Source organism: Oncorhynchus clarkii, chromosome 9 (assembly GCF_045791955.1).
Source record: "Oncorhynchus clarkii lewisi isolate Uvic-CL-2024 chromosome 9, UVic_Ocla_1.0, whole genome shotgun sequence".
Lineage (NCBI taxonomy): Eukaryota > Metazoa > Chordata > Actinopteri > Salmoniformes > Salmonidae > Oncorhynchus > Oncorhynchus clarkii.
In genome coordinates, this window is record NC_092155.1 from 6,191,594 (window position 1) to 6,204,093 (window position 12,500).

General features: G+C 56.0%; 1 protein-coding gene across 1 annotated transcript in view; it reads right to left on the minus strand.

Moving 5' to 3' along the window:
- Positions 1–1,313: 1,313 nt before the first annotated feature.
- The window catches only part of LOC139417022 (FERM domain-containing protein 7), a 27,058-nt gene continuing 15,871 nt past the window's right edge, over positions 1,314–12,500 (minus strand). The window contains exons 8-12 of the mRNA XM_071166256.1: positions 12,499–12,500; positions 11,368–11,531; positions 10,909–10,977; positions 10,739–10,808; positions 1,314–2,442 (exon numbers count right to left, since the gene is read on the minus strand). The exon at positions 12,499–12,500 is cut by the window's right edge and continues 94 nt beyond it. Of these exons, the coding sequence (XP_071022357.1) occupies positions 1,345–2,442; positions 10,739–10,808; positions 10,909–10,977; positions 11,368–11,531; positions 12,499–12,500 (1,403 nt within the window). The 3' untranslated portion in view covers positions 1,314–1,344. The remainder of the gene's footprint in view (positions 2,443–10,738; positions 10,809–10,908; positions 10,978–11,367; positions 11,532–12,498) is intronic.

A 12,500-nucleotide genomic window follows, 5' to 3' on the forward strand; every position in this document is an offset into this window, starting at 1 on the left:
GCTCTACTTTTTGAATATGTACCTGTGTGTTGGGATAGATTTGAAACATGACATGTTCTTGGTTTTACATGGGATTAGTAGTTCATACATGTCTGGGAAAGTTTGAAAATGTTGCGTGGTCCATTTTTATATTTCAATAGATGTTGAAAGAGTAATGTTGTAACTATAGTTTGATCAAAATTGTGTGTGTGTGTGTGTGTGTGTGTGTGTGTGTGTATTGGTACCAGTATAGAGTGTGTTGGGAGAAATGCTGAGGGGAAGATTTGTTTAACAGTCTTTTGTACAAGTTTGAAAGTTAATTTGTGTGCGATTTAAAAAAAAAAATGAATTATTTTTAGCTTTTCTTTTAGGGGGAATAAATGTTCAATTTTGGCCTTCATTTATTTTTCCTTTTGGCCTCTGTGTTTCGGCAATGTGCTGGTTTGATTGTCAACGCCTCTGAATCGGTTTAGTAAAATGGGAATTGATTTTATATCCTGGGCCCGTTTCTCAAAAAGTGACTCAGTAGAAGTTAGAAGTTCTGATCTAGGATCAGGTCCATATCAGGGTTGGGGTTCTGATCTAGGATCAGGTCCATATCAGGGTTAGGGTTCTGATCTAGGATCAGGTCCATATCAGGGTTGGGGTTCTGATCTAGGATCAGGTCCATATCAGGGTTGGGGTTCTGATCTAGGATCAGGTCCATATCAGGGTTGGGGTTCTGATCTAGGATCAGGTCCATATCAGGGTTGGGGTTCTGATCTAGGATCAGGTCCATATCAGGGTTGGGGTCAATTCCATTCAGTGAAATATTTAGAAATTGTTGCATGTTACAATTGATTTTTTGTTCAGTATAAAATGCTTTATGGTGTACAGATCATGTTTGTTTCCGTATCTCAAGTAAAGACACATTGCTCATCATACACATGACACACTTTATTGACAGATGAATTCAGACCAAAAACCTTCAATAGAAACGGGATACACTACTTCCTGTACAGTTGTACAAAACGGACACGTCTGTTAACTGAACGTTCACTGCAACACTGTAAACATCTTTTTTGGGGGGGGTATCTCTAGGGGGGGGGGGGGGGGTATCTCTAGGGGGGGGGGTGTATCTCTGGGGGGAGGGATCTCTAGGGGGGTATCTCTAGGGGGGTATCTCGGGGGGGGGGGGATCTCTAGGGGGGGAAGTATCTCTAGGGGGGGTATCTCGGGGGGGGGGGGGTATCTCTAGGGGGGGGAGTAACTCTTCAATGTACAAAACATCCTGAATACACCAAATGTCACCCTGACCACACACACACACATAACACACACACGTCACACAACACCTGTTGATCTATACTCCCACACACCACTATTCTACAGTCTCAGTTTCGTAATTCGAGGCGTACCCTCTCCCCCACTGCTATACCTCTCCTCTTCCCCCTCTTCCTCCTCCAGTTGTAAACTCCCAGAGGAAAATCTCATCCTAGCCAGAGCATTGGACCGTACCACTTTACCCAACGGGGGTACTGGGCAGTAGTATGGGTAGATTATCTCTGGGTCTGAATCACTGTAGCTTCCACCAGCCCCCCCTAGAACACACAGCGAGGTGGGCCGGTCTGGCAAGGGGGAGGAGTTTAGAGGCAGGTAGGAGGGTCTTTGTGGAGTCTGGTGACGTGATAGGTGGGGGTAGTAACCTAAGGGACGGAATTCAGAGGCGGGGTTGGAGGCGGGGACTACTCTGGGGAGCTTAACGTCCGGTTGGCTGGTGGCACGACGAGGAAGTCCAGGCAGGAAGTTGGAGTCGTCGCTGTAATGTCCCGCCTCTATTCTCCCGACGTCGAAACTCCTGGCTGCGTTTCCGCTCAAGAACCCACCGTGGTAGACCCTGGTCAATCCCAGCCCGGATGGGCGGAGATTCCGCCTGAGTGGCGACAGGGAAGACGAATCAGAGCGTGTGTAGAGAGAAGGGTGTGTCAGCCCCTCCAACAGGGTGTGGTCTAAGCGTTGCATCTGCGGGAGACGCTCCAATGAGGTTACGGCACCGTCCAAAAAGTAGGCATGTCCGTGCGGATAGCTGGCCAATGGGAACGTTGGAAGGACTGGATGGAACTGGTAGGCAGGGTTATTGGGATATAGGAGGACCAATTGCTGCGCGTCGGAGGCAGGCTGGGGTTTGGGCCGAAGTCTGGCCCTGCTGTTACCGTGGTGATGCCCCGCCCCTCCCTGCCGTTGCCCCCCTGCCCTCCTCTCCTCGATGTCTACCGATGTAGAGGCGGACCTTTGCTTAGGAGAGGCCGTTGATTGGTGGAAAGCTTGTGGGAGGCGGGACCGCTGCAGTTCCGTGGAGAAGACCACTTCGACAGCTGATTGGCTACGTTTAGGGTTAGCTCCTCCCACTTCCTGTTGTTGTCTTTCCACTTCCTCTTCGCTGTGGCTTCCGGGGCGCGGGAACGAGTGGGACTGCTCGTAGAGCTGGAGATGCGCGCGCACACACACACACACACACACACACACACACACACACACACACACACAAAAGACAGCAAGAGGTGGATAAACATGTTCATGTAGATTATTGAATTTGTCATTGGTAGGGTTGCCTAGATACCCTCGTTGGAAACAAACGGTTTTCATGTTGTCATCCAGAATCACATGTATTTATTTTCCAAGCTACAGCACTAAATATTTTACATGAAGCAGGTCTTGAACCAAAGAGGTTAGGTTGCTCTGTGTTTTCCTCATAGGTGAAATTGGGACATGTCCCCCCCCCCCCCCCCCCCCCCCCCATATTCAGATTCATTTGATTGATTCATCCCCCACTATAAATATATATCAAGTAAAAGCATATGAAAAATGGAAAACAGGAGCGGCAGGTAGCCTAGTAGTTAGAGCGTTGGACTTGTGACCGAAAGGTTGCCGGATCGAATCCCCGAGCTGACAAGGTTAAGAAAAAAGAAGGAAATAAGATGTCGTTCTGCCCCAGAACTCAGGGGGGGTCAGGAGACAGACTCAGGGGGGGGGGGGTCAGGAGACAGACTCAGGGGGGTGGGGTCAGGAGACAGACTCAGGGGGGGTCAGGAGACAGATTAAGGGGGGGTCAGGAGACAGACTAAGGGGGGGTCAGGAGACAGACTCAGGGGGGGTCAGGAGACAGACTCGGGGGGTCAGGAGACAGACTAAGGGGGGGGGTCAGGAGACAGACTAAGGGGGGGGGTCAGGAGACAGACTCAGGGGGGGGTCAGGAGACAGACTCAGGGGGGGGGTCAGGAGACAGACTAAGGGGGGGGGTCAGGAGACAGACTCAGGGGGGGGGGGGTCAGGAGACAGACTCAGGGGGGGGGGTCAGGAGACAGACTAAGGGGGGGGGGTCAGGAGACAGACTAAGGGGGGGGGTCAGGAGACAGACTCAGGGGGGGTCAGGAGACAGACTCAGGGGGGGTCAGGAGACAGACTCAGGGGGGGGGGGTCAGGAGACAGACTCAGGGGGCGTCAGGAGACAGACTCAGGGGGGGTCAGGAGACAGACTCAGGGGGGGGTCAGGAGACAGACTCAGGGGGGGGGGTCAGGAGACAGACTCAGGGGGGGTCAGGAGACAGACTCAGGGGGGGTCAGGAGACAGACTCAGGGGGGGTCAGGAGACAGACTCAGGGGGGGGGGTCAGGAGACAGACTCAGGGGGCGTCAGGAGACAGACTCAGGGGGGGGGGGTCAGGAGACAGACTCAGGGGGCGTCAGGAGACAGACTCAGGGGGCGTCAGGAGACAGACTAAGGGGGGGGGTCAGGAGACAGACTCAGGGGGGGTCAGGAGACAGACTAAGGGGGGGGGTCAGGAGACAGACTCAGGGGGGGGGGGTCAGGAGACAGACTCAGGGGGGGGGTCAGGAGACAGACTCAGGGGGGGGGGTCAGGAGACAGACTCAGGGGGGGGGGTCAGGAGACAGACTCAGGGGGGGTCTGGAGACAGACTCAGGGGGGGGGGGGTCAGGAGACAGACTCAGGGGGGGTCAGGAGACAGACTCGGGGGGGGTCAGGAGACAGACTCGGGGGGGGTCAGGAGACAGACTCGGGGGGGGTCAGGAGACAGACTCAGGGGGGGTCAGGAGACAGACTCAGGGGGGGGTCAGGAGACAGACTCAGGGGGGGGGGGGGTCAGGAGACAGACTCAGGGGCGTCAGGAGACAGACTCAGGGGGGGTCAGGAGAAAGACTCAGGGGGGGGTCAGGAGACAGACTCAGGGGGGGTCAGGAGACAGACTCAGGGGGGGGTCAGGAGACAGACTCGGGGGGGGTCAGGAGACAGACTCAGGGGGGGGTCAGGAGACAGACTCAGGGGGGGGGGTCAGGAGACAGACTCAGGGGGGGGGGTCAGGAGACAGACTAAGGGGGGGTCAGGGGACAGACTCAGGGGGGGTCAGGAGACAGACTAAGGGGGGTCAGGGGACAGACTCAGGGGGGGTCAGGAGACAGACTAAGGGGGGTGGGTCAGGAGACAGACTAAGGGGGGTGGGTCAGGAGACAGACTAAGGGGGGGGGTCAGGAGACAGACTCAGGGGGGGGTCAGGAGACAGACTCAGGGGGGGGGGGTCAGGAGACAGACTAAGGGGGGGGGTCAGGAGACAGACTCAGGGGGGGGTCAGGAGACAGACTCAGGGGGGGTCAGGAGACAGACTCAGGGGGGGGGTCAGGAGACAGACTCAGGGGGGGTCAGGAGACAGACTTAGGGGGGGTCAGGAGACAGACTCAGGGGGGGGGGTCAGGAGACAGACTCAGGGGGGGTCAGGAGACAGACTCAGGGGGGGTCAGGAGACAGACTCAGGGGGGGGGGGTCAGGAGACAGACTCAGGGGGCGTCAGGAGACAGACTCAGGGGGGTCAGGAGACAGACTAAGGGGGGGGGGGTCAGGAGACAGACTCAGGGGGGGTCAGGAGACAGACTAAGGGGGGTGGGTCAGGAGACAGACTCAGGGGGGGGGGGCAGGAGACAGACTCAGGGGGGGTCAGGAGACAGACTCAGGGGGGGGGTCAGGAGACAGACTCAGGGGGGGGGGTCAGGAGACAGACTCAGGGGGGGTCTGGAGACAGACAGAGACAGGGGGGGGGGGTCAGGAGACAGACTCAGGGGGGGTCAGGAGACAGACTCAGGGGGGGTCAGGAGACAGACTCAGGGGGGGGGGTCAGGAGACAGACTAAGGGGGGGGGTCAGGAGACAGACTCAGGGGGGGGTCAGGAGACAGACTCAGGGGGGGTCAGGAGACAGACTCAGGGGGGGGGGTCAGGAGACAGACTCAGGGGGGGTCAGGAGACAGACTTAGGGGGGGTCAGGAGACAGACTCAGGGGGGGGGGGTCAGGAGACAGACTCAGGGGGGGTCAGGAGACAGACTCAGGGGGGGGGGGGGTCAGGAGACAGACTCAGGGGGCGTCAGGAGACAGACTCAGGGGGGGTCAGGAGACAGACTCAGGGGGGGGGTCAGGAGACAGACTCAGGGGGGGGGGTCAGGAGACAGACTCAGGGGGGGTCAGGAGACAGACTCAGGGGGGGTCAGGAGACAGACTCAGGGGGGGTCAGGAGACAGACTCAGGGGGGGTCAGGAGACAGACTCAGGGGGGGGGGGTCAGGAGACAGACTCAGGGGGCGTCAGGAGACAGACTCAGGGGGCGTCAGGAGACAGACTAAGGGGGGGGGGGGGTCAGGAGACAGACTCAGGGGGGGTCAGGAGACAGACTAAGGGGGGTGGGTCAGGAGACAGACTCAGGGGGGGGGGGTCAGGAGACAGACTCAGGGGGGGTCAGGAGACAGACTCAGGGGGGGGTCAGGAGACAGACTCAGGGGGGGGGGGTCAGGAGACAGACTCAGGGGGGGTCTGGAGACAGACACAGGGGGGGGGGGGGGGGGTCAGGAGACAGACTCAGGGGGGGTCAGGAGACAGACTCAGGGGGGGTCAGGAGACAGACTCGGGGGGGGGTCAGGAGACAGACTCGGGGGGGGTCAGGAGACAGACTCAGGGGGGGTCAGGAGACAGACTCAGGGGGGGGGGGGGGTCAGGAGACAGACTCAGGGGCGTTAGGAGACAGACTCAGGGGGGGTCAGGAGAAAGACTCAGGGGGGGGTCAGGAGACAGACTCAGGGGGGGTCAGGAGACAGACTCAGGGGGGGGTCAGGAGACAGACTCAGGGGGGGGTCAGGAGACAGACTCGGGGGGGGTCAGGAGACAGACTCAGGGGGGGGGTCAGGAGACAGACTCAGGGGGGGGGTCAGGAGACAGACTCAGGGGGGGGGGTCAGGAGACAGACTAAGGGGGGGTCAGGAGACAGACTCAGGGGGGGTCAGGAGACAGACTAAGGGGGGTCAGGGGACAGACTCAGGGGGGGTCAGGAGACAGACTAAGGGGGGTGGGTCAGGAGACAGACTAAGGGGGGGGGTCAGGAGACAGACTCAGGGGGGGGTCAGGAGACAGACTCAGGGGGGGGGTCAGGAGACAGACTAAGGGGGGGGGTCAGGAGACAGACTCAGGGGGGGGTCAGGAGACAGACTCAGGGGGGGGTCAGGAGACAGACTCAGGGGGGGTCAGGAGACAGACTCAGGGGGGGTCAGGAGACAGACTCAGGGGGGGTCAGGGCACAGACTCAGGGGGGGTCAGGAGACAGACTAAGGGGGGTGGGTCAGGAGACAGACTCAGGGGGGGGTCAGGAGACAGACTCAGGGGGGGGGTCAGGAGACAGACTAAGGGGGGGGTCAGGAGACAGACTCAGGGGGGGGTAAGGAGACAGACTCAGGGGGGGGTCAGGAGACAGACTCAGGGGGGGTCAGGAGACAGACTCAGGGGGGGTCAGGAGACAGACTCAGGGGGGGTCAGGAGACAGACTCAGGGGGGGTCAGGAGACAGACTCAGGGGGGGGTCAGGGCACAGACTCAGGGGGGGGGGTCAGGAGACAGACTCAGGGGGGGGTCAGGAGACAGACTCAGGGGGGGGTCAGGAGACAGACTCAGGGGGGGGTCTGGAGACAGACTCAGGGGGGGGGGTCAGGAGACAGACTCAGGGGGGGTCAGGAGACAGACTCAGGGGGGGTCAGGAGACAGACTTGGGGGGGGTCAGGAGACAGACTCGGGGGGGGTCAGGAGACAGACTCAGGGGGGGGTCAGGAGACAGACTCAGGGGGGGGGGGGGGGGGGGTCAGGAGACAGACTCAGGGGGCGTCAGGAGACAGACTCAGGGGGCGTCAGGAGAAAGACTCAGGGGGGGGTCAGGAGACAGACTCGGGGGGGGTCAGGAGACAGACTCGGGGGGGGTCAGGAGACAGACTCGGGGGGGGTCAGGAGACAGACTCGGGGGGGGTCAGGAGACAGACTCAGGGGGGGGTCAGGAGACAGACTCAGGGGGGGGGTCAGGAGACAGACTCAGGGGGGGGGGTCAGGAGACAGACTAAGGGGGGGTCAGGGGACAGACTCAGGGGGGGTCAGGAGACAGACTCAGGGGGGGTCAGGAGACAGACTAAGGGGGGTGGGTCAGGAGACAGACTAAGGGGGGGGGTCAGGAGACAGACTCAGGGGGGGGTCAGGAGACAGACTCAGGGGGGGGTCAGGAGACAGACTAGGGGGGGGTCAGGAGACAGACTCAGGGGGGGGGGTCAGGAGACAGACTCAGGGGGGGGTCAGGAGACAGACTCAGGGGGGGGTCAGGAGACAGACTCAGGGGGGGGTCAGGAGACAGACTCGGGGGGGGTCAGGAGACAGACTCAGGGGGGGGTCAGGAGACAGACTCAGGGGGGGGGGTCAGGAGACAGACTCAGGGGGGGGGGTCAGGAGACAGACTAAGGGGGGGTCAGGAGACAGACTCAGGGGGGGTCAGGAGACAGACTAAGGGGGGTCAGGGGACAGACTCAGGGGGGGTCAGGAGACAGACTAAGGGGGGTGGGTCAGGAGACAGACTAAGGGGGGGGGTCAGGAGACAGACTCAGGGGGGGGTCAGGAGACAGACTCAGGGGGGGGGGTCAGGAGACAGACTAAGGGGGGGGGTCAGGAGACAGACTCAGGGGGGGGTCAGGAGACAGACTCAGGGGGGGGTCAGGAGACAGACTCAGGGGGGGTCAGGAGACAGACTCAGGGGGGGTCAGGAGACAGACTCAGGGGGGGTCAGGGCACAGACTCAGGGGGGGTCAGGAGACAGACTAAGGGGGGTGGGTCAGGAGACAGACTAAGGGGGGGGGTCAGGAGACAGACTCAGGGGGGGGTCAGGAGACAGACTCAGGGGGGGGGGTCAGGAGACAGACTAAGGGGGGGGTCAGGAGACAGACTCAGGGGGGGGTAAGGAGACAGACTCAGGGGGGGGTCAGGAGACAGACTCAGGGGGGGTCAGGAGACAGACTCAGGGGGGGTCAGGAGACAGACTCAGGGGGGGTCAGGAGACAGACTCAGGGGGGGTCAGGGCACAGACTCAGGGGGGGGGGTCAGGAGACAGACTCAGGGGGGGGTCAGGAGACAGACTCAGGGGGGGTCAGGAGACAGACTCAGGGGGGGGTAAGGAGACAGACTCAGGGGGGGGTCAGGAGACAGACTCAGGGGGGGTCAGGAGACAGACTCAGGGGGGGTCAGGAGACAGACTCAGGGGGGGTCAGGAGACAGACTCAGGGGGGGTCAGGAGACAGACTCAGGGGGGGTCAGGGCACAGACTCAGGGGGGGGGGTCAGGAGACAGACTCAGGGGGGGGTCAGGAGACAGACTCAGGGGGGGTCAGGAGACAGACTCAGGGGGGGTCAGGAGACAGACTCGGGGGGGGGGGGTCAGGAGACAGACTCGGGGGGGGGGGGTCAGGAGACAGACTCAGGGGGGGGGTCAGGAGACAGACTCAGGGGGGGGTCAGGAGACAGACTCAGGGGGGGGTCAGGAGACAGACTCAGGGAGGGTCAGGTGACAGACTCAGGGGGGGTCAGGAGACAGACTCAGGGGGGGTCAGGAGACAGACTCAGGGGGGGGGGGTCAGGAGACAGACTCAGGGGGGGGGGTCAGGAGACAGACTCAGGGGGGGTCAGGAGACAGACTCAGGGGGGGGGGGTCAGGAGACAGACTCAGGGGGGGGGGGTCAGGAGACAGACTCAGGGGGGGGGGGTCAGGAGACAGACTCAGGGGGGGTCAGGAGACAGACTCGGGGGGGGGGTCAGGAGACAGACTCAGGGGGGGTCAGGAGACAGACTCGGGGGGGGGGGTCAGGAGACAGACTCGGGGGGGGGGGTCAGGAGACAGACTCAGGGGGGGGGTCAGGAGACAGACTCAGGGGGGGTCAGGATCGACATTCAACGACACATGTCAGTCTTTGTCCATGGTATGTTCACACTCAATTATTATATGAAAAACAAATGCGGACTGGAGATAAGGGAAGACCGACTCCACCTATAATACAATTAATCTTTTGTAATATTTCCCTTGAAATATCTTTGTTACCGATGGTGACGACTTCCCCTTCCAGTCCCCCCTCCCTGTTCACTCATGACTGCACGACTCCCAACACCATCATTAAGTTTGCAGATGACACAACATTGGTAGGCCTGATCACCGACAGCGACAAGTCAGCCTATCAGAGACCTGGCCAGGTGGTGCCTGGACAACGTTACTTATTTTCCACCATCATTTGCAAATAAATTCATTAAAAATCCTACAGTGATTTTTTCTGGATTTTTTCCCCTCATTTTGTCTGTCATAGTTGAAGTGTACCTATGATGAAAATTACAGGCCTCTCTCATCTTTTTAAGTGGGAGAACTTGCACAATTGGTGGCTGACTAAATACTTGTTTGCCCCACCGTATATATGGCCTCGCTATTGTTATTTTACTGCAGATCTTTAATTATTTTTATTCAGTTAGTTATTTTTTTTAGTTATTTTTATTTTTTATTTTTTTGTTGGTATTTGTCTTAACTGCATTGTTGGTTTAAGGGCTTGTAAGGTACATGTAGCTAATAAAGTTTGATTTGAAAATCCCCCTTCATAATCACCTTGAGAGGCATAATATGGCAAATTATTATTCACAATTTTATCATCATTACTATTATTCTAGATTTTTCAGTAAATTGATTTTTCTCCCTGTGGTTGCTAGGTAGAGTCGATTTTTCTCCCTGTGGTTGCTAGGTAGAGTCGATTTTTCTCCCTGTGGTTGCTAGGTAGAGTCAATTTTTCTCCCTGTGGTTGCTAGGTAGAGTCAATTTTTCTCCCTGTGGTTGCTAGGTAGAGTCAATTTTTCTCCCTGTGGTTGCTAGGTAGAGTCGATTTTTCTCCCTGTGGTTGCTAGGTAGAGTCAATTTTTCTCCCTGTGGTTGCTAGGTAGAGTCAATTTTTCTCCCTGTGGTTGCTAGGTAGAGTCGATTTTTCTCCCTGTGGTTCCTAGGTAGAGTCGATTTTTCTCCCTGTGGTTGCTAGGTAGAGTGAATTTTTCTCCCTGTGGTTGCTAGGTAGAGTCGATTTTTCTCCCTGTGGTTGCTAGGTAGAGTAGATAGATTTTTCTCCCTGTGGTTGCTAGGTAGAGTACATAGATTTTTCTCCCTGTGGTTGCTAGGTAGAGTAGATAGATTTTTCTCCCTGTGGTTGCTAGGTAGAGTACATAGATTTTTCTCCATGTGGTTGCTAGGTAAAGTCAATTTTTCTTTTGCTAGGTAGAGTAGATTGATTTTTCTCCCTGTGGTTGCTAGGTAGAGTACATAGATTTTTCTCCCTGTGGTTGCTAGGTAGAGTAGATAGATTTTTCTCCCTGTGGTTGCTAGGTAGAATAGATTGATAGTTTACCTGTTTGGAGACGTCTGTGAGGAGGTCAGGAGAGGATCTACACTGTCTGGACTCTGACTTATAGTAGGACCTAATGGAGAAAGAGACAGGGTTTAACACCCTCACACACACACCCTCACACACACACACACACACACACACACACACACACACACACACTGTCTTCCCACCTTTCGAAAGGTCTGTGTTTTTTCTCCCCTGTGGGCATATACTCCATCAACTGTTTCTGGGTCCTGCCACTGAAACAGAACACATTCAGTATCAATCACCTGAACACACAGTGTGTCTGTACCCAGTGTGTGTCTGTACCCAGTGTGCCTGTACCCAGTGTGTGTCTGTACCCCGTGTGTCTGTACCCAGTGTGCCTGTACCCAGTGTGTGTCTGTACCCCGTGTGTCTGTACCCAGTGTGTCTGTACCCAGTGTGTCTGTACCCAGTGTGTCTGTATGTGTGTCTGTACCTAGTGTGTCTGTATGTGTGTCTGTACCCAGTGTGTATCTGTATGTTTGTCTGTACCCAGTGTGTCTGTACCCAGTGTGTCTGTATGTGTGTCTGTACCCAGTATGTGTCTGTACCCAGTGTGTCTGTATGTGTGTCTGTACCCAGTGTATCTGTATGTGTGTCTGTACCTGTATCTGAAGCTGGATCCTTTGCTGGACAGCAGAGTCTTGCTGCGTGACTGGGGCTCTTTGGCCAGTCTGAAGAAGGCATGGTACTCAACACAGGTCTTCCAGAAGGACTTAGAAACGTCTCGACTCGCCATCGCAAACTCTACCGTGTCCTTACGGGACGGCTGGTGGGCACACGCGTGGTAAATACAGGTATATACGTTTTTTTGGGGGTTAAGAAGTTGTACACTTTAAAGAAGTTGTACATACTAAAATGTATCTTCTCTTGAAATGTCCTGAAAAACACTGTTATTAATTCCTGAAAATGTGAGATATGTAAATACACTTCGGTGGGCAGAGGAATTATATTATATGAAACAGTCTTACAAAGTTGAATAGAACAGGCTTGGGTAATAGAAGTCCCGGACCTTATATGGTCATGTACTTTGATGAGGAAGTGAATATGGTTGGGTAATAGGAGTCCCGGACCTTATATGGTCATGTACTTTGATGAGGAAGTGAATATGGTTGGGTAATAGGAGTCCCGGACCTTATTTGGTCATGTAGTTTGATGAGGAAGTGAATATGGTTGGGTAATAGGAGTCCCGGACCTTATTTGGTCATGTAGTTTGATGAGGAAGTGAATATGGTATTAGGAGTCTCATCCCTTATTTGGTCATGTAGTTTGATGAGGAAGTGAATATGGTTGGGCAATAGGAGTCTCACCCCTTATTTGGTCATGTAGTTTGATGAGGAAGTGAATATGGTTGGGTAATAGGAGTCTCACCCATATTTGGTCATGTAGTTTGATGAGGAAGTGAATATGGTTGGATAATAGGAGTCTCACCCCTTATTTGGTCATGTACTTTGATGAGGAAGTGAATATGGTTGGGTAATAGGAGTCTCATCCCTTATTTGGTCATGTAGTTTGATGAGGAAGTGAATATGGTTGGGTAATAGGAGTCCCGGACCTTATATGGTCATGTACTTTGATGAGGAAGTGAATATGGTTGGGTATTAGGAGTCTCACCCCTTATTTGGTCATGTAGTTTGATGAGGAAGTGAATAAGGTTGGGTATTAGGAGTCTCACCCCTTATTTGGTCATGTAGTTTGATGAGGAAGTGAATATGATTGGGTATTAGGCGTCTCACCC